The sequence below is a fragment of the Pelodiscus sinensis genome, chromosome 17 (genome assembly GCF_052426305.1).
Source record: "Pelodiscus sinensis isolate ZL-2025 chromosome 17, ASM5242630v1, whole genome shotgun sequence".
NCBI classification, from domain to species: domain Eukaryota; kingdom Metazoa; phylum Chordata; order Testudines; family Trionychidae; genus Pelodiscus; species Pelodiscus sinensis.
In genome coordinates, this window is record NC_143068.1 from 32,471,623 (window position 1) to 32,496,216 (window position 24,594).

General features: G+C 43.4%; 1 protein-coding gene across 13 annotated transcripts in view; it reads right to left on the reverse strand.

Annotated features, from left to right (window-relative positions):
* The window catches only part of RTEL1 (regulator of telomere elongation helicase 1), a 118,853-nt gene that overhangs the window by 49,274 nt on the left and 44,985 nt on the right, over positions 1-24,594 (reverse strand). For all 13 annotated transcript variants that reach the window (XR_012896473.2, XR_012896475.2, XR_012896472.2 and 10 more), the window contains 11 exons: positions 22,977-23,058; positions 19,322-19,454; positions 19,031-19,144; positions 17,055-17,095; positions 11,382-11,467; positions 9,992-10,069; positions 6,081-6,158; positions 4,905-5,048; positions 3,931-4,046; positions 2,427-2,550; positions 1,189-1,339 (listed from right to left, as the gene is read on the reverse strand). Coding sequence is in view for 8 of the 13 variants with exons in the window: in XM_075900945.2 (XP_075757060.1) it covers positions 1,189-1,339; positions 2,427-2,550; positions 3,931-4,046; positions 4,905-5,048; positions 6,081-6,158; positions 9,992-10,069; positions 11,382-11,467; positions 17,055-17,095; positions 19,031-19,144; positions 19,322-19,454; positions 22,977-23,058 (1,147 nt within the window). In the remaining 5 variants the exon portion in view is untranslated. The remainder of the gene's footprint in view (positions 1-1,188; positions 1,340-2,426; positions 2,551-3,930; positions 4,047-4,904; positions 5,049-6,080; positions 6,159-9,991; positions 10,070-11,381; positions 11,468-17,054; positions 17,096-19,030; positions 19,145-19,321; positions 19,455-22,976; positions 23,059-24,594) is intronic.

Here is a 24,594-nt window from a genome sequence, read left to right on the forward strand (position 1 = left end):
GCTCAGAGATCGTATTTACTGTGCAATGGAAACACTGTCAAATTCAGGAAAGGCAAGTGGTCTGTATACAACAGAATGATCTGTTCTAGTTTCTTTGGCATGAAAAACATTCTACCTTTGACGTGAGTTAAGCTTGGTTTTTTAGGTCACTGGTTCATTTGCGGTCAGTGCCCTGGGTTTTGTTTTCTGAGCTGGAGCAATGCCAAGGAGGTTACTACTGAACAGAACGTGAGATGAGGCATGCAGCATCTGTATTAGGAGGAATTCAAATACTTTACAAAGGTGAATAAGAATTGTCACCCCCATTTTGTAGTTGGAAAAATGGAGGCAGGACGTTAGGTGAGACGTGAGTGGCACAGTCAGGAACAGAACCCCCGCATTCTGATCTCGTCCCCTATTCTAATCAGCAGACTAGTTGCCCTCCACAACAGTCAGCTTTGATTGGATTCAAGTCATACCAAATAAATCCATCATGCAATTCAACCTGTGGAAACCTCTGATGTTCACAGCTGTTTATCAAGGAAGTAAAACACCAAAGTGTTTCCTGTGGGGTAGCCATCTGACATTTCCTCTACCTGGACATCTCAGCAGCCTGCCAGATGTTCTTTTTTGTTAATTCCATTTTAGAATCCTTAAAAGAAACATCCTCAGATGCCTGTTCTAAGGGAGTAGAGAGGGCATGTGTTTATTCACAGTGAACACTGTTATTGCTACAATTTTTGATGTGTTTGGAGCTTTTAAAATTCAAATAAAAGACTATTTTCCGTGTGCTTGTTTGCCTCCTCGACACCATGCCCACACATCCCTTGTACCTCCATCCATGCCTTCCTAAATCTCCTTTCCCGCTTTCCATTCATCCTCAATCTGCTGTCATCTCATGCTCCTGGGTACCCAACCCCCTTCATGTCCCTACTCCATACCCATGAGTTTCTTCCTTCCAGTCTCGCCATTTACCCATCTTGTTTCCCACTCCTCTACAGTTCATCTATCCCTCTTTTGATTTTGGCCTTCCTCTGTTTATCCCATCCTATATTCTTGTCCCTCTGCATTTCCAAGTCTCCTTACTCCACCTCTGGCTTGGCCCAGAATCTTTGGATTAAAAAATAATCTTTGTAGCGTACGAGTTTTCCTATAATACAAGGGAGACACAATAATAAACAATTGAGAAATGCATACACCCAGACTTACCCGCCCGCTTCCTCTTCAAACTAGGAACATGGTCATCTAAATTCTTGGCTTTTGTCAGGGAGAGGAGTTGCTCAAATGATGTGGATGATGTCGGGTCCCCTTCACATGTGGTGCTAGGGCAGGAGGAGCCCCGTATTGGGGGTGGGGGCATCTGCACAAAGACGGGAAAATATTACACTAGGCACATACCACTGTTCCACTTCAGAGGCTGATTGTTTTTAAGTGAAAGAATCCAAGAGCAAGGCTGAAGATGAACTGAATTTTGAGAGGTGTGAACATGTATGCACCTGATATATGACTGAATAATTAGTTAGTATAGTCAGTGGAGATGGGGAGGTTCAGCACAGAAAGACCTAGATGGAACAAAGGGATCATGAACTATAAAGGGAGGTGAGTGGGAAACAGCACACAAAATCTTGATGATGTTCTCTCTGCAATGCAACCCTGTTTGATACAGATGCACTATTCCCACCCTTCCCTCTTCCAATGAGAGAGCTCTCTTTTGAACCCTCCTACTGGAATGAGAATTCTAAACTTAATTTCAGGCTCACACCTCCTCTCTCTCACAAAAAAAGCCACACAGAGTACCCTGCCACCTTTACTGTATATTCTTTAGACCCTACTATCTTTCACTTAGCCCTGAACTTCAAAATCTTTTTATCTATCAGCCTTGCCTCTTGACAGCAAGCAAACTATACTGTACTATCAACTCCAAGAGCTCCTTAATGCCAAAGTATTAAATTTGTCCTAGTGCCAAAAGGGCAAATGATCAGATGATTTCTGCCCTGTGTTATTAACTGCTACTGCTTCTCATTTTACATACCAGCCAGCTTGGACATAAATAATTTGAAAGTCTGATCAATTTTTCCAAACATGTGACCTCTCCATGTGGGTGACAAGGGAAGTTTAGGAAGTACAGTATCAATTTCACTCCCTCATTTTATATACCAGATCAAACCAACTTGTCTGTAGAGACAGGCTGAATAGGAGGGAAAAAAAGAGAAGAGGTTTTTTTTTATTCTTTGAGAGCTAGCCCAAAAGGCCCTGACTCTTGATAACACATACCATGTCTTCCCAGGGGAGGGCTCACCCAAGAATCCCCCGGTGAAGCTCAGAGTCCTGAGTAAAAGGGATCACTTAAGAATGATGAGACCTTTCACCCAGCCCTCCTACGGCTAAGTGTGCCTAGTTCCTGACACACCTGGACAAAAACACCTTCTCTGTCTGACAATACCTACGATTTTTTGAGCAACACGGAAGAACTGGGAGACTTCTCTCACTGCATGCCCAAAATTGTCGTACACCTTGACATAAGGACGGACCCAAGAGGGTAGCTGGGATCTTACATCATTGCTCACAAACCTGTGGAGAATTGGAAAAGAGGAGAAAAAACTCTCAAATAGTTCCATTAAATTAATCTTTCAACAGAAGGCAGCTTTCAACATTTCACCTGAAGGGCTGAAACAGAGACACGAGTGAAGACTTAAGAGTATATGCAGACATTGTCTACAACAAGATTAATTAAATTTCATAGTAAGTCCATGCTAAGAAGGAACAGTAAGAAGAAGAAGCTGGGTGAGCACACAAAATACACTAGGAGTGATTTTTGTTCACGGGAGAGCAAAAGTTGGCTAGGGCCAGGTGTTTGCCTCTATGACTTACAACTCTGTAATGAACTGCAATGCTCCTACTAGGCACCAGTTATATCATGCTGTCCAAAACTATGGGGCAGTTGCATTAGGCAGAAAAATGTTCATTAGTGATTGGGCTGACACCATCAAATTCATTCCTTACTTGTGAAGAGACCAGGATTCATACCCAGTTGTCCAGAAATGAAAGATACATTCTAGACCATTAGTTCTCTGAGTCACCTACCTCATAATCATTAATGTCAGTCTTGAGATAATTTATTTTTAAATGCAACTTTATTGTATCTGGAGGTTTCTGGGGGCTAAGTCAGAAATAAAGGAAGAAGCTGCATGTAGTGGAGACCAGATGAAAAGCCTGAGAAACAAAACATTATAGGAAAATGGAAATAACCAACTTTCTTCCTCAGGAACTGAAACGGAAAGCATGTGAAGTACAAACTGGTCATTCAGTCTCATTCTTAGGAAAACAAAAAGGATATGCATACTCAAGATGGTCGCGCAAAACTCCTACTCAAGCTGACACTGTTAATGGCAATGGCCGGAATTAACTCATATCACAGAAACAAGATTCTGGTTAGAAATACAAGTGAGACCATTTTTAGATTTTCTGACAATACAATCCTTGTTCCTGTACCTCTCTTCAAAATTGCAATTACTGTACACTGCCTTCTCAAATTTAGCATGAAGCAGAACTGAAACCTCTGTATTCATATAACTTGTATTAGCGTTTCAGAAGTTCTAACTTCTGGAATGAAAGTAGTAGTTAAAAAACTACATAAATACATGCACACACAAAACCAATCACCATTAATATACTGACAGCTTATTCTGCATCTGTTAATACTACTACCAGGCTCACACAGGGAATGAGGAGAGAGATGATTTTGGGAGAGGAGAAGAGAGGATGAAAACTGGATGTTATTTTCACTTATTAGACAGAATGCCACCTAGCTCATTGCTGATGATCACGAATGAACTATAGCCTTCTTCAAAGAGTCATACTAATGCATATATACAAGCACGACTTGCAAGTGTGTGTGTGTTGGGATGCAGGTATGTTGACATATACATCATTTTCAACACAAGAATTCACCTGTGGTCACAAAGGAAAATGGCACCATAGTCCAGGCGATGTCTGATAACCCTGCCTATGGCCTGGTTCACAGCCCGAGAAGCCTGCTGCCGGTACCACTCACGCCCGGATAAATACTAAAAAAGCCAAAGGAGGGGGGGAAAGAAAGGATCAGGCTATTCAAATAGATAAAATGTATTCTCAGTGCAGAAGCTACTCGTCTCAGTCACCTATACATGATGTAAGTGTGTCTCTAAAAGGTGAGAGTCCTAACATTGTCAAGTGCAGGATTCTGCTAAAGAAATCCCATCGGACTAAACTGAGGCACTACTTGCTTCTATGGAACCTTGACCTAGTTATTAATACATAACCTACTCTACTATGTAGCCACTGAATTAGGGCCTGTACTCAGGCCCTACAATGCCCTTTCCATGTCATTAAATAGCTAACAGCTACCCTGTAAAACGAGAAAGAAAAATTATATAATATTTGTACTCCAACCTGAAAGGCTGTCAAATATGGCCCATTGCCACCATGGTTTATATTTCCTGACCATACTTCCTGGGCAAAATACGCTCTTTGAAAGATAAATGGTTACCATGCACTCAAATTACCCGGTACTTTGACTCCAATTGCGTTCAAGGAATTTATAGCCTGGGTTTGTTTATAACCATAGTAATCAAGACGATCACTAATCCGAACTATCATTACTGTTCTCTGAGATACATTGCACAGGTTCATTGTACTTCAAGTGTGTGTGCACCCTGTGCACCAGGCACACACATGCTTGAAGTGAAATAGACATGTGCAATCACATGAAGAATTTAGAATTTCAGCACAACCCAGCAGGGGAATATCAAATTTAAATGGTGTGAGAGAGCAGCTTTGGTTTCTGTGGCCCCATTGAGACGGGAAGAAAAGCCATATAATTCAGAGAGAAACTACGAGATGGTGCACTGGCAAAAAACCATCTGCAAAAAGTTCCCCAACCTTACCTTTGCCCCTGAGCCTAGTCTTTTCATTTCATCCAGGAATTGCATCTTTAAAACGACTCTTGGCTCCATGCGAGGGGGAAATGGAAGCCCAGTGATAACAACACCTCGGCCGTTCGTGTCTGCAAAGTCCAAGCCTTCGCTGGCCTGAAGATGAACAGTGCTTTCAGTCACTAACAGGGAATTATTTTCATTCAAGTGTTCACAGACTACTTCAGAGATTTTCAGGAGTTGTGGTCTCTCTGCCTTAAATTACAGCTTGTATTACAATTGTAGCTTGAGCATAGTAGAAACAAAAAGCTCGAACTGGATTCCTTGCTTTTATTGTCAGGGCTTTAATTCCAGTGGTTTCTTACTAACAGGCAGTGACCATGTAACACATCAGCCAATGGGTTTAAGAAGTTTCTCTGCTTCTCTCTTATTTCTATGGTTTCTGAGACAGTAAGCATTTCAAACATCTTTCTGATTTCCAGGCTGAGTTGCCAGCTTACTCATTACTGATCATGTAATTCATGCCTGAACTTTCTGAACTGTTCACACACCATTAATACCATCTATTTGACAAAGAACGCTCCTCTTCTGGGGCAATGCGTAACAATATGAATTATATTAAGAATATAACAGACCTTGCTCAACATTCAAAACAAATACAATCATTTTAAGAGAATCAAATTCATTTCTAAAAATAGGAAAATATGACTGTTAGATAACCAAAACTAGAGCAGGGCTTCAGGGCAGGTGCTGGGTTTGAACTCACTCACTCGTTTTTATTTATTTATTTATTGAAAGTGAGCAACATTTTAGACAGCTGTTTATATTAGGCTGACAAAAACGTGTCAAGTTTTGTTTAATACAGTCCTTCTCATACAGGAATATACCTCTTCTTTGAGCAGCCTAAGAAACTGAAGGAAAAGTATGACAGTCCCTTTGAGATCATGCATGTACCACTAGTAAAACCATGAACAACAGACCTTTGCACTTAAAATAAATTTAGAAAAACTACATTCTGCATTTGTTCCTTTATTTATGTAGGGCTTTTATTGCATGTGATTATTTAGAGATATACAAGCACACATATTTCTCTGTGCTAAACACAGTATCTGGAAGAGCTACATTCTTCCAAACTTAATGCAAAAAAGCAGCTTGCTTTCAAGAATGACACAAATTATTGCACAATACCTTCCCCCGACATACTGCCAAGAAAGTAGCTCCACTAGACTTGGAACAGACGATCTTATCATAATATGCATCCATGACCTACAAGACAAACAAGTTAGGTAAGAGGAACGGGGAAACCATCTCCTTCAGACACAAACACACAAACTTGTATATCATAACATGTTTGACTCACATACTAAAACTCAAGAAGTAGTTAACTAGGCTTAGTATCTGTTTTCTTCTGGAGTATAATTATGGATGTCAGAAATGTTTGCTTTACGAAATTCCCTTATTACAAAGAAACCCACAGATCTCACAAACACAACATTATGATATCACCTCTCTCAGAAAGGAAAACAAAGAACTTATACAGTGTTCTTATGACTCCACACAGGCAAAAAGACAAACAAAACAAAGCAATTTGAGGTTATTATCATTTACTCTAATAATTATCAAAGAACATGGGCTGGAATTCAACTGAAAAGAAAGAGGTGGGAAAAGTGTGGGAAATTTCAAAAAATTAGGAAAGTAGAAGGATATTCATTTAAAAACTTTAATTTTGTTTTCTATAAACCGTCTTTAGCAAGCAGTAGTACATGAATCAATATCTGAAAAATATGAAGAATCTCATTTTAACAATTTGATTAGGTACAGAAAAATCAGTCTTTTGCCACCAAGACCTAAACTAGGGATGTTAGATATCGTGTAATTGAATAATTGTGTAACCACATGAAAACTAAATGCTTAGACGACTATTCAATAGTCCCTGGGGATGGCAACCAGTGCACTTCCAGCCCCCATCCTGGGGAGCTCCCTGCCACCTCACACTGCTGCCTCTTTATCAGAGGCAGCAAACGGGGTGCCAGGCAGGAGCTGGTCCATGAGGAGAACCAGTTTAAAAACCTGCTTCCCACACAGACAATCTTCTTGCCACCCTGCGTAGCTGCATCTGAGAGAGGCAGCAGTGTGGGATGGCAGCAGCCCCTCTCCGTGGGGTGCAAGCTCCCCAGAGACAGAGGCTGGTCTGTGACAGCAGTCCCTGTCTGCAGGGGGTCTGAGCTCCTTGTGGACAGAAGCTGGTCCACGGCAGCAGCGTCTATCCACGGGGAACTTGGACCTCCCGTGGACAGGGGCTGCTGCCACAGACCAGCCTCTGTCCACGGTGAGCCTGGGCCACTGCAGACAGAGGCTGCTTCACGGAAACTTCCTCTGCTCTGCTGGGGAAAAACAGCTTTTAAGCTGGCTCCCCTCCAGCACCAGCTCCTGCCTGCCCCCCCTCACTGCCACTGTAGTAGGCAGCAAGGGGGAGGGCAGACGGGTCCACAGAGCCAACAAGTACGGAGGGTCTGCTTGAAAGCCGGCCCCCTGAACGTATTTGCTCCAGCCTGCCCCCCCTTACTCTCTGCACTGCTGCCTCTCTATCAAAGGCAGCAGCATGGGGGACGGGGAGGGAAGAAGATGCAGGGCTTGTGGGGAACCTGCTTAAAACCAACTCCACAAAGGCATTGGGGGGAGCGGGAGAGGGGAGGGAAGAGTGCGTGTAGTGGACAAAATTAACTGGTAAGCCTAGGCTTATTGGTTAATCGTGTAGTTGACTACATGTTGACATCCCTAACCTAAACACCTAAAACATCACTCAAAGCTGAGAAAAAATTTACACTATGAGACAGAGGGAGGTCAACCTCACTCCCACTGTACACACAGGTAGGCTGATGCAAGAATTCTCCTTTTGACCTACTTACCTCCTTACGAGGAGGTGGATTTACTGCAGCAATGGAAAAACCTCTTCCATCACTGTAGTGTTTATTCTGCGGCTTTTGTCACTTGTAGTGTAGACACAAGGACATCCGGCATAAACCCATTCATAACTACGATATGTACGTTATAGGCTGAATTAAAACCCCTTCAAATTGATGGGCTTAACATGCCCTCCATTCAGGTTAATGAAGGGAGCAGTTAAAATGCCCCTTTTCATTTAATAGTAGTGAAAACAACAGAGGACAAAACAAACTTGTATGGAAGCAGAATCTATACCATTTGGGGCAAGGGGTTTCCCAAGGACTGATATGCAAATGTAGATGTTAGGATATTTGTGGAGCTGTGTGCCTGTGCTTTGCAAAGAAATAAAAGAAAACTCCAGAGAGCAGCAGCAGAAAAGCCATCGTAAACACACAATCAGAACAAACACAGGAAATACAGTGCTAAGAAAGCCCAAGAGAGCACTTCTGGCAAAGAACTTGGAACTATGAAAAAAAACCCATCACTTCTTTCATTCCTGCTGTGTTCAAGGAAACAGGACTTTGTATGCTTCTTTTCACATAGAAAGAATTGTATCAGAGAATCACCTTGCTCCATCACCAATTTCTATTCCTAACTAGAACAATCTGGAAGACCCTGATTTTTGTTTGTTTGTTTGTTTATTTGTTAACTGCTTAGACTCAAAGTGTAACAATAATTTAGTTAGAAACGTTCTTTAACATGTTAAAGGCTTAGTATCTCAGAAGAGGCAATGATTCAGTGAAAATTGACAAACTCTACCTAGCACCTTCCTCAGTTACCAACATGTTTTTCCCTACACATTAAGTTGTTGATATTGAATGTCTGCCATCTTTTTTGCTGAGGAAAACTCATCTGAAACCCTGTATAATCTAATCTTGTTTCTAAATTAGGCCACTTCAATCTAATTTTGTAATTGTTTCTTTTCAGTAAAAACAATTTAAACTGTAAACAATAATGTAGGCCATCAGGTAAAACAAGTGCATGTAATTAGGAAGGTGTTTCTTTTCTCTCGACAAATGGTCTGTCAATGAGTATGATAGTTGTACAGTTGGCCTCCTCTTTCCTTACAATTGCTGTCCCAAGAAACACTATCTAAACACAGACAGACAGACAGACACACACACACACACACAAATAGAGAGTAGTATTTATACTGAAGCGTTGTAAGAGTTTACATTCCCTCTACTATCAGAGGGGTAGCCGTGTTAGTCTGAATCTTCAAAAGTGGCGAGGAGTCCTGTGGCACCTTATAGACTAACCGAAGTGTTGGAGCATAAGCTTTCGTGGGCAAAGACCCATGAAGTGGGTCTTTGCCCACGAAAGCTTATGCTCCAACACTTCGGTTAGTCTATAAGGTGCCACAGGACTCCTTGCCGCATTCCCTCTACTAGAGTTCATTGCCTTTCTTCTTTGGTTGCTTCTAAATCATCCTCTTTTTTTAAGAGAGGGTGTGTGTACTTTAAAAAAAAAAGTAATGCATTTCCAAATTCCAACTGCAGGATACACTCCAGGGGCCCTTTACACCCAAACCAAATGGCTTCCCAACCCACAGGAAAATTGATCCTGGCATAGAAAGAATGGAATGTATCACAGGTATGATGTTCCAGTTGAGTTGCTTCCACAGACAAATCCTGATGGTGTCCCGATGGCAGCAACTGAGCCCCTGGGCAAAAGTTAGTGTTGTCCAGCCAAATTAAAAGCTAAAAGCATTCTGAATAAAAAATACACTCTGTAATTACATAGAAAATTTTCATACTAAAAGCAAAGTGCAACAAGTTGGAGAGAAACAGCCTGCAGAACACCCAAGAGTTGTATTGCCAATGCTTACTGCTGCACTGACAGGCAGGGCTAAGCTTTTCTACCATATCCGTACCCAAGTGTCTAAGCATATGTTACTAATATCTGGAATGTGGGCAGATTTCAAACCATGACAGTATTAGTGTTCAGTGCACCTCCTCAGGAGAATGGAGTATGAAGGAAGGTAGTAAGGAAAAAGGGAAAAGTTGTAATTTAAGGGCCCTCATAGCTCTCTTGGTTTTAACCCAGCAATATGCTTTTTTTGTAGTCACTGCTGCAAACACATCTTGAGAGAAGTATTTAACCATATAAAGGAGAATTTATTATATGCGACGCACACAACACAAATGACCAACCTCTGTGAAAGTCCCTTTATTCCTTGGTTCCACAAACATTGGCTTCACCTCTTCTATTCTTTTGGCAAAGTCATGCTCCTATTAAACAAACAGCAAGTAAGTCAGAAGAATATATGGGAAAGGAAGCCACAGGGAGCGGCAACTATATGCCTCCCATTCCTCCTTTGCCATTCAGAGTTGGACACAGGGAATACAGCTACCAATACTAGGGATTTCCTGGAGCTCCAGGCAGAAGTTCCAATAGTGGTAGGTTAGACACAATGCCCAAGACATTATCTCCTTGCTTTATGCACCTTTTCAGAAGCCATGCCAATAGGTCAACTTCCATACCCTTGGTGGTCAACATCTGCCTCCTCTGTGCTTCTCCTGCAAGCTACACTGAATATTTGGTTTCCTGCTCCCCACCACTGCTCCAAAGCTAATACCTTAGAAGGAAAGCAAGAGTTTCCTAGAGAAATGTCCTGCCATGGCTTCTGCTGGGACACACAACTCACAATGGAAAAATGTTCCTGACGTCACCCAAAAATAAAGGCAGGGGATGTGATGAACAGCAACCAACAGAAAGTACAAACTACAACAAATGCATCTGCTATATATTTGAGTTTGTTTGTTTGTCTGTTTGCTCAAGAACTAGCTCCTAAACAGTAAGAGCTAGGACCCTCAAGCAACGTAAGGGTTTGGTTGTCCCAGGACAATGGGATGTGCATGGAATGCGATTGTTTCTCATCAAATGGAAAGTGAGGGCTGTGATAGCAGGGACATTTATACTCCAGAATGACCACAGTGGGGGTATCAAGCCCCTCAGCCCCAGGGAGTAGCCACTATCTGGGCAGTACCTCCATTGCCCTGGCCTGGCCCCAGGGAGCAGCTGCTGGCCAGCCAGAACAGGCTGCGAGGCCCCCACAATCCTAAACCAGCCCCAGGGAGCAGCCAGGCTACAGGGTCCCCACTTCCTCAGGCCAGCCACAGGGAGCAGCCACCAACCACCCCCAAACCCTGCTCTGACTTCTGCACCTCCTCAGCCCCCCAATCCTGACTCCTGCAACACCCACATTTCCAGCCCCCTGGCTTGAACCCCTCCTCACATCCCCAACCCTGACTCATGCATCCCCACACTCACTTGCCAAGCTCCCTTGCCATGTTCCCAAGGCCCTGCCCTGAGTCCTGCACCCTGTTGCATTACCAGCCCCCTGCTCTGAAAGACCCAAGCAACGGTAGGTAAATTTTCCAATAGAGAATGGAAGTAATGAATACTGAGATGAATAAACAGATATTTGTGAAAGTCAGTGCTAGATTGCAGTCATGGGAACTCCAATATAAGCAACTGTGTGTGAAAATTCAGTCCAAAGTGTGTGTCTACAATTTACACACAAAGAAAGAACCAACATACTCTCCAATACTCCAGGCTTTTATCCATGACTGGATATGAAGGGAAGAACACCAGCAGCCCGTGTGGTACAATTCGCACAAGATTACCTGCAACAAGAAAGATGGTGCATAATACCTCACCATTCAGAGCACTTTCATTCAGAGGCATTGGTAGGGGATTAGCCTACTTTTCTCAAGCCCTACAACTCCTCTTCACTGTCTTTATGCAAAGGGTGGAGAAGACCAGGGAGAGTTGGAAGAGGACAAGATTTTTCACAGAACACTAGAACTGGAAGGGACCTCAAGATGTCATTGAGTCCAATCCCCTGCCAACATGGCAGGACACAGTACTGTCTAGACCATCCCTGATAGACATTTATCTAACCTGCTCTTAAATATCTCCAAAGATGGAGATTCCATAGCCTCCCTAGGTAATTTATTCCAGTGTTTAACCACCCTGACAGTTACAAAGTTTTTCCTAATGTCCAATCTAAACTGCCCTTGCTGCAGATGAAGCCCATTGCTTCTTGTCGTATCCTCAAAGGCCAAGAAGAACAATTTTTCTCCCTCCTCGTGACACCCTTTTAGATACTTGAAAACTGCTATCATGTCCCCTCTCAGTCGTCTCCTTTCCAGACTAAACAAGCCCAATTCTTTCACTCTTCCTCCATAGGTCATGTTCTGTAGACCTTTAATCATTCTTGTTGCTCTTCCCTAGACCTTCTCCAATTTCTCCATGTCCTTCTTGAAATGTAGTGCCCAGAACTGGACACAATACTCCAACTGAGGCCTAATCAGCGCAGGATACAGCAGAAGAATGACTCTCATGTCTTGCTCTCAACACTCCTGTTAATGCATCCCAGAATCATGTTTGCTTTTTTTGCAACAGCGTTACACTGTTGACTCATATTTAGCTTGTGCTCTACTATGACCCCTAGAGATCCCTTTTTGCAGTACTCCTTCCTAGACAGTCACTTCCCATTCTATATGTGTGAAACTGATTGTTCTTCCCTAAGTGGAGCACTTTGCATTTGTCCTTAAACTTCATCCTATTTACCTCAGACCATTTCTCCAGTTTGTCCAGATCATTTTGAATTATGACCCTCTCCCCCAAAGCATTTGCAACATCTCCCAGCTTCGTATCATTTGCAAACTTAATAAGCGTACTCTTTATGCCAATATCTAAATCACTGATGAAGATATTGAACAGAATCAGTCCCAAAACACACCCCTGTGGAACTCCACTTGTTATGCCCTTCCAGCAGGATTGTGAACCATTAATAACTACTCTCTGAGAACGGTTATCCGGCCAGTTATGCATCCACCTTATAGTAGCCCCATCTAAGTTGTATTTGCCTAGTTTATTGATAGAAGATCATGTGAGACCATATCAAATGCCTTACTGATGTCTAGGTATACCTCATCCACCACTTCTCCCCTATCCACAAGACTTGTTATCCTATTAAAAAGCTATCAGATTGATTTGACATGATTAGTTCTTTACAAATCCATGCTGTTACCTATCACCTTACTGTCTTCCAGGTGTCTGCAGATTAATTCTCTAATTACTTGCTCCATTATTTTTCCTGGCACAGAAGTTAAACTGACTGATCTGTAGTTTTCTAGGTTGTTCTTATTTCCCTTTTTATAGATGGTCACTATATTTGCCATTTTCCAGTCTTCTAGAATCTCTCTCTCTCTTGGTGGTTTTCTTTTTTTTTTTTTGGTCACTACTTTAGCTTGGTTAGCATTCCATTAAATAATCCTGACACAACAGAGCACAGATCTCACTTGTACGCTAGAAATAAGAGATGAAAAATACCTAATATGTTGCCCTGGCCATGTCTATGCTAGAGTTAGATTGTTTCCTAAAATAGGTTTTCTGGTGTTTTGTCCACTTTCCTTGGAAAACTTCTATAATTTTATATTATACATCTCACGGAAAAGAAATTTTCCTGTTATTTAGCCAAAATGTTCTTTCAATGTCATTCTATTTTGTTTATTTAGACTAAGGGTTTGAAGGGTTAACTAGGGGGTCACTCTACCCCGGCCTTCGGTGGGACTGCTCCAGCTGGTCTGCAGCAGCCTACCCAGCTGTGCCCTCTTTAATCTTGGATTAAATGGGATTTTACATCTTTAATTTTGACACCTTCATTCCACTATAAATATTTTTTTCCTCTCTTATGTTTACCTCCTTCAAACATTTCTAGACTTAACACATTCCCCCTTCAAATATCTCTTAGTCATCCTACACAATTCTTTCTTTTATTCTTTCTTCATAAATCAATTCCTCCAGCATTCTTATGATTTTAAGAATTGTGCCAACATAGGCTTGATGATATAGTGTCTCTGCATGTGCTGCCCAAATCTGCATGTTTTGTTAGTCTTTAAAGGACTACCAGACTATTTGTTTTCCTGTCACAGACTAACTTGGCTACCCCTCTGAAGCTTCTTGATACCGTACAGATGCTAAGTTTACTGTCCACTATCATCTCTACATTCCTCCTTTTGCAACTTGCATCTTATCTTATAGTCTGAGCATGATGCTAATGCCAGATTTTTAGACCAGTACACAAGCAATTGTGTGCAAAATTGGTGTCCTAAATTACAAATGGTAGCCAGACACAATTACCTGGCTTTCATATGGGATTATAATAACTGCATGTGCAAATATTTGTATGTTGAAATCAGGTAATTGCACAAATAAATGCACCTAGTTAGTTATGTGTGAAAACGAGCATCTGATTTGTGCATGCAATTTGACCCTTAATTTCTTTTTATGTTACCTGCCCTCACTAGCATTTGAAACACCTACAAACTTAATCCTCAGACATAAACCTTGATTAAACACATAAGATTGCTTACCCACCTACCCAAACCTTTAAAAGCAAGGTGGTTTCCATTTAAACCATTCTTCAATAAACCATTAACCCTCACTATCACATCACTACTTTCACTGACTCTGCTCCTCTACAAAGATCACCTATGCTCCAAATGCACAAAACCATAATAGCCACACATCTCCACTCCATTTCTTATAGTTGCATTAGGACCAAAAACCTTAACTCAGACATCAGAAATATTAGTATGTGCACGTTAGACATTTATGCATTGTTGATGTAGGCTGAATTATTGTCCCATGTGGATGTAGCAGATTTGGGTTTAGGTTCTGTATTACACTGCATCCTATGAACAAACAATTCCAATTTTATGACATCAGCTCTTGTTTTATTGCTCCCGTGCTACCTTGTATCTACCAGTGTGAACCTGGCTTAGTCTAAGTACTATACAATTATGCTGTGAAAGATGGGCTCAGAATGTTGATAAAATTGACTTACAGGGAGTGTGTGTGTGTGTACGTATGTACGTACACACACACCTTGTAATTAGAAACTGGAATATTCTTCTAAAATAATAGGCTAATGACTTCAGGAAAGCACATGAAATTCCTTAGACAGTGCAGATGTAAAATGATTTTTGGGTTCCAAACTTGCTTAAGCTTGTCTATAAGGGTATGTTTACACTATACCGTTATTTCGAAATACCTTATTTTGAAATAGTTCATTCAAAATAAGTTATTTCGAAATAACGCATCTACACACAAAATGCATTTCGAAATCGAGTTTTGCTAATTTGAAATAGCGTGTCCACACTGAGTGGATACTGAATCGCATTTAAGGCTGGCCGGAACCAGGTCTAACAGGGCATCAGGTCAGGAGTTACTTTGTGTGGCTGCTGCTTGAGGCTATCTGAGGCCTGTGCTTAAAGGGACCCCCCCTGGACAGCCGGTTCTCAGCTTTCCCTGCTTGCTTGCCTACCTCTCTCTATGAGGGACTGCAAAGCATTTTGTCTGTGTGTGCTCTGGTTGCCCTCACTCGGGACACCACAGCACTCTGCAACATGGAGCCAGAGCTGCCCCTGGGCACTCTGGTGCTTCTCGTGGACGTGTTGCTGCGAGCCTGGTTGCACTTTCTGCAGGCTGCCATCCAGGAGATCCATCGGGGGGGGGGGGAGGGGGCTGTCAGTATCCAGGAGGCCCTGCGGGAGTGCTTCCACCCTGAGGAACACTAAGAGTCTTCCTGGTCTGCCCCACTGGGGGCTTGTGCCTCATTCCTCCCTCATGTCCTTCCACTTACCCCTCCCTAACCCCCCTTCCTGATGTCAAATAAAATACATGTATTTTCATGAACACAAACTCTCTTTATTTAAAAAAACTGGGGGGGGGATGAAACTCTGGTGAGACTGGGGAAAGGAGGCGGGAGAGTGGAGAAAAGAGGGTGGGAGAGGAGAGGGGGAAACCTGGGAGGAGGGAGTTGGAAGGGGGAAGCAAGGGGAAGGGGAAGCTCAGGGTTGGGGGTCTCACAGGACCTACTTGATTTTCATGCAAACCTGCTCCTGGGTTCGCATGTGGCCTTTGGTGGACAGGCTGGCAGCTATCCTGCCATAGACGGCCACGTTCCTCCATCTAGTGCGGAGATCATGGACGTTCGGGGCATCCCGCCTGAATAAGGTCCACGATCTCCACCCTGGACTAGGAAGGCGCCCACCTTCTCCAGGACCTGGTAGGCTCCTGGGAGCTGGCAGACTGCTCCTGGGGAGCGGTGGAGGGCTGGCTGCCAGTGGCTTGCTGGCTCATGTATTGGGGCCACTGGGTCAGGGGCAGTGACTGCTGGCTCTGGGCTGGCAGGCTTGGAGCTGGCACAGGCACTGTGGCCATAATCAACCCCTTTAAGGGCTCTGGGGAGGGGGGAGGGAGAGGAGTGTTTTTGGTTGAGGCTGGAGTGGCCACCAGGGCACCCTGGGAAGGCTGGAGGCCCCCTATTTCAAAATAAGTGTCTACACAGCACTTATTTCGAAATAGCTATTTCGAATTTGGTGTTATTCCTCGTGGAATGAGGTAACCAAATTTGAAATAAGCGCTCCGCTATTTCAAATTCATTTCAAAATAGCAGTTTGGTTGTGTAGATGCTAGTAAAGTTATTTCAAAATAACAGCTGTTATTTTGAAATAATTTTGCTGCGTAGACATACCCCAAGTCATATTCCCCACTCATCTACTATATATTTTTTATAAATATGCATCTGTTTGTCCATCCATCTGTGAGTCTGCTTGCTCAAGAACTCCTCCTAAACAGTAAGAGCTAGGACCAAATTTGGTGCGCAGCTTTCTCTTATCATAACTTAAAGCAAGGTCAAGGTTTGGTTGTGCCAAGACAATGGGATGTGCCTGGAATTCAACCTTTTCTTATTAAATGGAAAGGCAGGAGGGACAGTAATACTGTATAATGACCACAGGGGGCACTAAGGGGCCAGAGATGGGGACTGGGACAACTATAATCCCATTGGGCCAGCAGGGGGCAGGGTGGAGAAAGGGACAACTATCTACTATATATTTCAGAGAGTGAGTTTGTGTCTATTTCCAGCTTGGGGACATGCACCCCCTCCACCAGTTGTGCCTGCTGCAGCGGCCATGGGGAGGCACTTCTCACCTGGCCCCCAAGCTACTCTGGTGAGAGAAGGCTGGGGTTGTCCTCTCTCCTCAGGGCAGCCTGCGTTGGGGAACCCCTCGATCCCAAAGCAAAGATTTAAATGAAGAAAAAACAGAAGTTATCTGAGTTAAGGACCTGAGCAACACCAGGTTTATGAACAATCCAGAGCAGAAGCTTGTTTCCTGAATCTGAATATATTTCACTTACCTATTGTTTTCCCCAGAGACGACAGACATTCCACAGAAAACCTACAAAGACGACAATATCTATCAGTATCACCATCATATTTCCTTTTCTCAACTCACTCTTGTTGGGAGTAATGAACGCACTCATAAAGCTGCATCCTCTCTCCCTCTCCTGTGCCTTCACTCCCTTACTCAAGGACAAATCTCAAAGTAATTTTCAGGAATTATTTCCAGCAAATTATTTCAAATTTTCTTCACCCATTTCCTCCCACCTTGCTTTGCAGGATGAGCCCACAGTCCTCTAAGAAAAGACCAAAGAGGCTCTCCCTCCAGATGCTTCCTGACTCTATGATCTGCTGATACAGGACACAACTAGTGCAAGACATTACTTATTGCTCAACAAGAGCCAAACACTACATAGAACTGGAGGAACAACTAGCTTCCTACAACTAGCTTTCTGTACATTACATGTCAGCAGCATCCAAGGCCCAGACTGGTAGGAACAATCAGGCAATCTCTAACAACAGCAACAGGAACAATTTGGAGATATTAGGTTTCGGCAGTGAAGAAAATCTAGGTCCTAACATATCACCCTTTAGTCAGTGGGAGTACACATTACCCCATATAATAAGGCTTCTTATTAATAGTAATAAATTAAGGAACAGAATCATTCCAGAGAGCGATCTATAGAAGCTGCCAACATTGTGATGATTAAAACAACTGATGATGAACTAGGTGTGGTGGTGCAAAGCCACAGGGAAAAAAGGAGATGGGCTTGGTTGCTGTATTACTAGCGACAGCCAAATTAGTCACTGTCCCCAAGTGTTTTTTCTTTGGCTCAACTCTGCTTGTACAGTAGAATTCTTTCTGTGCTGGTTTCTATGGAAATTCCCTATATTCGCTCCCTATTTTAATCTCCTTTTGTTTCCTTCTCTGCAGTTCCAGACAGATTTGCATGCTCTGCTTTCTTATTAACCCTGTGAGAGGTGAGGGGGGAAACATTTTTACAAGATCTACAAATACTGATGCTATTACTCTTGAGAAATAGCAGGAATTACATCAAATGCTGTATGCTTTACTTACTCCACATCATATACTGTGGAAAGGAAAAAAATCAGTGGTATCTTACAACAAAATAAACTTAAATAGTAGAGCAACTAAATTTCTTGGATTAGCAATACAATATTTATATAGGGTTGTACACTGTCATCCATCACTGAGTGCCTTCCACTTAAAATTAATAGCAAACTTCATGGAATCTCTGACATAGCTCCTCTTAAGGAGTAAAACGTCTTCTTTGAGTAATGGTTTTGTTTTTCTGGGTATGACGAAAAAGATCACATCTGTCTTGCCTGAACCCAAGCCATATGCAGCGGAGGAACGTATATATAATGTTGAACATAAAATGGATGAAAAATGTATCAGGATCTAATTGCTTTAGATAGTTTGGAACAGTAATTAAAATAGAAAAATGTGTATGATGGACAGAAAAACCTCTCCCTCAACCCAGAAACTTTAGAAGGGATTCTCTCTTTAAACAACCATTCACAGAAGGGAATACAATGGCCCCAACACAACTGTGCTACTCAGTTATTTTACTTAACAGTCTTGACAAAAAGCATTCAAAGCACGAAATGACTTCTTAAGGTTCTACAAATAGGTTTTTAAGTAAAAAATGACATTACAGACTAGAAGAAGGCTGTAAAAGGTGGAATCTTTATGTTAGGTCTTCACTTTCCTAGGCACAGCATTTACATTTCTTTTTTCCCCCAGCACAAAAATCCTCTGTATTTTTCCAGATTAGTTAAGCACAAACTGAAAAGCAGAAACAGCCTAACATTTCTCTACAATCTCATGTGCTGTTGCTTCCAGTTAATAATTAGCAGTCTGTATATTTAAAAAGAAAACTTTGCAGATTCCACAAGCACTGTCTTTTAAAGAATTTATATTCTAATACCCAAGACCTCAGAGCAGTATTTATATGGAAGAGCTAATTACCTTTTTTCATAGGTAGAGCTGAGCAAACCTCCGTCTGGTCCTTTGGGAATTATCCCCACCCAGATCTGGTGTTTATCAATAACATGTGGATTCTCCAAGCAAACAGGAAAAGGACTGAGGAAACAGGAGAGAAATTGTTCCTAGCCATCGTCTTCATGCCAATTCTAAGCTAACATTTCATTTCCAACCCCAAGCATTCACAAATCATGAGACAAGACCCATAAGGCTGGCTCACACACAGTAGATAAAGCCATCTAATGACTTTATTGTGACACAAAGAAACGAGCTTACATTTGCATTTCCATAGTGAAGGAGGAGAGTGGGGAGAGGGTTCCACTTGTGAGAATGATTGTCCGGACTCCCTGACGGACGAGTTCGTGCATGCTGTACCCAGGGCTGAAACACCAGTAGCTCAAGATCTTTCCTGTATCAAATAGAAAATAAAACACTAAAAACAAGGCCTGTCTCTACAGTGGAGACTATGTATGAGAGTTGTGTGAGGTTCTATAACTAGAGACGGGCACAGTCCACAAAGCCAGAACCTAGAGGCAAGCTTTCATACCTGTTTAGGGATGTCTGACCTAGCATTTCTGCTTCAGTTTGTCCCTGAACTTAATTCTGCCAATTCAAAGCAGGGTCGAAAGGCCAACATCCACCCAAATTTCAGTACAGTAGCCTCTAATTTCAACAAGAGACGGTTATCAGCTTTATCAAACACATAATCCACTAAGGACCATTGTGCCAGCCAGAGTAACCAAGGTTGATGGCGTTGCATCACGCACGATGTATATTGAAGCTCCCAGAACTAGCTCAAGCCTATGAATCCACGAACCCCTGGGACGTCCCCATAGCATGGCATAGACAGGATCAAGAAGTACACCCCTTCATGCATTGATGGAGCACTGGAGAGCACAGTGTGCTGGGCTGTTTTTATCCATCCTGGCAGCATGGGCAGAAAGCAGGCAACATCTCTTCTCAATATAGAAACCCCCACTTTTGAATAGAACAAGTGACTGAAGAAAGGCCAGGGACCATGAAAGAGCCCCCAAAACATCACCCATCACCCATACCTTAAACTAGGCCCCTCTTGGTCAAAGTCAAGAATTGCTACTTCTGCTGCAGAGCTAAACGAAAGCTTCATCCAACCCTGCCTCAGCTGCATTTCTCAAGTGAGTCACACACTATCCGTCACTGGGGAAGGAGGGGTCTTACTTTAAACTATGTTTTACTCTCCTTCCCTCACATAGCCCCTTGGGCAGAGGTTAAAGTAAGCCGGTGTGCCCCGGAGTCCGCGCTAGCAAGGAAGAGCTGGTGGGCTGGAGCACTTGACTGCAGGAGGAAGTGTGGCGCGCTCCCCACTGGGCTGCCCGGGATTCCTGCTAAGCAGCAGGCAGACAGGTTAAGGGGCTGGCTGGGGGCGTGCTGCCCCACTGGTACATGACTGCCCCAGACCTGAGCCCCCTCCATGCTGCTATTTAGGAAGCTCCCCCCAGATTACTAGGGCCATGCTGCTTGCTGCTCCTCTTTTCCTAGGGGAGCAAGAGCAAAGCACACAGCGTGTGTGCATTCCTCTCTCTCCTGGCTGGAGAAGGGAGGAAAGGGGGCAAAGGAATGAGTGACCCATGCTGCGAGTGTCCCTCTTGCTCCCGGAGCGTGACAAAAGTAAACAGCAAGCACCTCAGCCTCCTAGTGTGAATCTGGGGGAGGGGGGGGAAGGGTTGAGTTTCCCTGCCCTCACTAAATAGCACCCTTACTCCCCCCCGGAACTCTGCATCCATACATTCCCCCGCCTCCTGCCCTGAGCCCCCATACACTCCTTACACCAAGCCCCTCCTCACACACCTCAACCTTCTCCACCCCATACACACACCCAGTGCCCTGCCCTGAGCCCCCACACCACCAAGCTCCTGCCCAGACTCCTGCACTCTTCACACATACATCCCCACTTTCTACCCTGAGCCCACCCACCCTCACCACAACCCCTGCCCTCAGTTCCCCACACTCTACCCCACACTTTCACTTCTTACAGGTATTGTCTTATTACAATCCTCCTCCCAACCCCTGCCTTGAGGCCCCCTCAGCGGGTGTGATACGTTAGTACCTGTAAGAAATGCAAGTTACTTTCATCTCTGCCCTTGGGCAAGCACACTCAAGAGATACTAAAACCCTTAGATTTATATTCAGAGACTGTGAGAAAACCTCTCACTGTATACCAAACTGGTACCAATCAGCATGACAGAGGCAGTCTCTAAATGGATCTGTACTTGGATAGGTCTGGGAGTGGGCCCATGAGAGAGAGTAGAAACTAGGGATGTGAAGCTTTAACCAGTTGGGGGGGCGGTGACATTGACAGGGACTGCTCTGGGTGGAGCAGCCCCTGCCAGCAGCAGGTCCAAGTGTCCCGGGGACTGCTCTGATGGAGATGCCAGAGCAGCTCCTGCCTGCCAGCAGGGTGTCCTAGCCCACCGTAGGCAGGAGCTGCTCCAGCTTGGAGTGGGAAGGGAGGTCGCTCTAGCCTAGTGGTGGGGTTGCTCCCTCCTGCTCATCCCCTTTTAATGGGTTAATCAGTTAAACATATTTAGCCAGTTAGCCATTTAAACAAGTTTTTACATCCCTAATAGAGACACTCACGCAAGCAGCACAGGTAATACCAGGTGAGCAAGACGCTCAGAGAAACACCCTTCGTCCCCAATTCTTAAGCCCGCTCCTGAAACATCCTTTCTCTTTGAACATGCAAGGAGCTTTCAGAGTATCAATTCCCTGGATTTTGGAGGAGCCAAGGTTGGAACAAAGAACAGCTATAGCCTGTGGTTCCTGTGACTGTGTGTGTATATGTAAACCAAAGCCAGAATTTAGCCCAATGTGTTCAACTCTTTTTAGTGAGCTCAGTCAAGACAGAGCTCCATAAAATCCATTGAAAAGCATTATTCTTCAGGCTCCTCTCAGCATTCCTACAGACTAGCCTAACAGCAGCATTACTGCCTGAGCTGAGGAGAGATTTGCTTTTGGCTATTTTTACCATTTGTGGGATATGTAGATGTTATAAATTTACTAACTAGCTTGTCACGAGTAATTTCTTGTTTTGAAAAAGAGGTCAAGAAAATATTTTGTCCCTGGTAAACTGGATGATTTTTTGTGACAATTTTGCAAGGCTAATGTCCACAAAACATTTGAACAATGTAAAACCAACCAACCAAAACACACAATACTATTTGCTCTTCCCCCGCCCCCATGCAATGCAATCAAGTTTGTCCAGGAAAATTCCTGTAACAGACTAGTAAGATTACACAATATCTGAAGAAAACAAAACCCGAAAGTTATCCGAGATAATTTATGTTGGCTTCAATTTAGAGACAACACCACACAACTCAACACTTATTTCCTAGAAATACATTAGAGGGGAGGATCCAAAAACAAAAGCTGAAGGCCTATGACTACTGATATTCCTAAAAATAAATTGGTTTTGATATCAAGATAAGTATTTTTACACGGAAAAAAACCCAGCCTCCACAAGTGCTAAAATTAGGAAAGAAGATACCGACAAAACACAACATGCTTTTATGGCATGCCTACGCTGGAAACAGAAGTGTAATTTCCATCTAAAGGAAACAGAGGAGTTAGCACTAATAAAGCCAGTGCATTAAAAATAGTAGTGTATTTGCTGCGCAGCGAGTGGAGGAACAGACTAGTTAATCAGAGCACATTTCCATTTGTGATCCTAGTATGTCATTGGACAACTATTTCCACATTTAAGACAGACAAGGCGGAGCTGCATGCACAGCTCTGTAATGGCGAGCTTTAGTGTGTAGGACTGCAGACTGAGGTGCTTGCTATACGAGCATTTTCAACTGCTGGGATAGTTTCCAATACTTTATTTTACTTAAGTCAGGGGAGGCCTTATTAACTGGCTTTTGTATTAACCTCCCACCAGAGCCCACTCCTGCACCTTCTTGTTTTGTTACTGATGAACTCCATAGGTCTGTCCTTTGCTTTTTTTTCTGATTACTGGCATCCATATGAATGTGCACCTGTGGAAAAAATAGACATATGACAGCATCTTCTCACAGACTGCTATAGAAATGAGAAGTCTCTGCAACCCCATACGCCTAGGGCCTGCCCTAGGGTTCACCAGTAGTTCTTATAACGTGTATAGTAGTTGGCATTTGCTTTTCCTCATATCACCCCCACACCTCCAAAAAACCACCCCATAAAAACTACAGGAAGGCACCACCATTCAAACTGATATTTTGAAACAAATTGTTGGAACAGCTATTTAGCATAGCACCTGTTATCTCCCATTTGGGATGTAGTGTAGTGTACAGAATTACAATATTATTAGAATGGGAGGCTGAATATAGGGAAACAAAATATAAAGTCTCAAGAATCAAATTTCTGATGAAGAAAGACTGGCTTCTCTTCACTGGAGGGAGAGGAGGAAACATCTCAAATGTTTCCAAAATGAGAAAAGCAAAGAAAAAAGAAAATGTTCATGCAAGTAAAAAGTAGGGATGTCTTTCTGTAGGTGACTACATGATTAACCACTAAGGCTGAGCTTATCAGTTAATCTTGTTGTTTACATGCATTCCCCTCCAGCCCCGCTCTTGATGCCTCTGTATCTCCATGAACACCGGATCCACCTTCCCTCCCCTAGTGCTGCTGCCTATAATGGAGAGGCAGCAGCATGGACAGTGAGGGGGATAGGCTGGAGCCAATACACACAGGGAGCCAGCTTTCAAGCCAGCTCCCCAAGCATACTGGCTCCCTTGGAACCACCTGCTCTCCCCTTGCTGCCTCCTACAGAGGCAGCGGGGGGAGGGAGCAGGCTGGAGCTGGTGCTAGGGGGAGCTTTAAGAGCTGATTTTCCCCCAGTACCTCTATTAAAGGCAGCAGCGTGTTAGGGGGGACAGGGAGGCTGCCACAAAGCAGCCTCTGTCCACAGCAGGCCTGAGCTCCCCATGGACAAGGGCTGCAGCTACCCCATGCTGCTGCTTCCATATCAGAGGCAGCAGCGTGGGGCAACAGATGAGCTGGTCTGTGCACGGAACTGGTTTTAAAACTGGCTCCCCTCGTGGACCGTCTCCCACCTGCCACCCCATGCTGCGGCCTCTGATACAGAGGCAGCAGCGCAGGATGGCAGGGGGCTCGCTGGGAGTGGGCTCAGAAGCATACTGGCTGCTGGCCCTGCCCCCCAGAGACTACTGAATAGTTAGGTAACCACTAGAATTTAATGCGCTTACTTGACTATTCAATTACACAATCTCTAACATCCCTAGAAAAGAGTTCAAGAACTATGGGCAACCTAAAAATTAGCAGTTAGGAGTTAAGGAGAAACACTAGTAGAATAATTTCAAGTGTGGGATAAACACATGGACTAAACTATCAGGAAAAATGACCGATACTAAGAATATACATGATTCATTCTGGAGAAGGAAAGGATTGAGGGGAAACTGATAAAAAAGCAAGCAGATTAAGATCAGCCAACGTAGGGCAGATTTACTGAGCACAAATTTCTTCCCCATCCCTATCATTCTAATATCTTACATTTCTCTACCCAAAGGGATCTG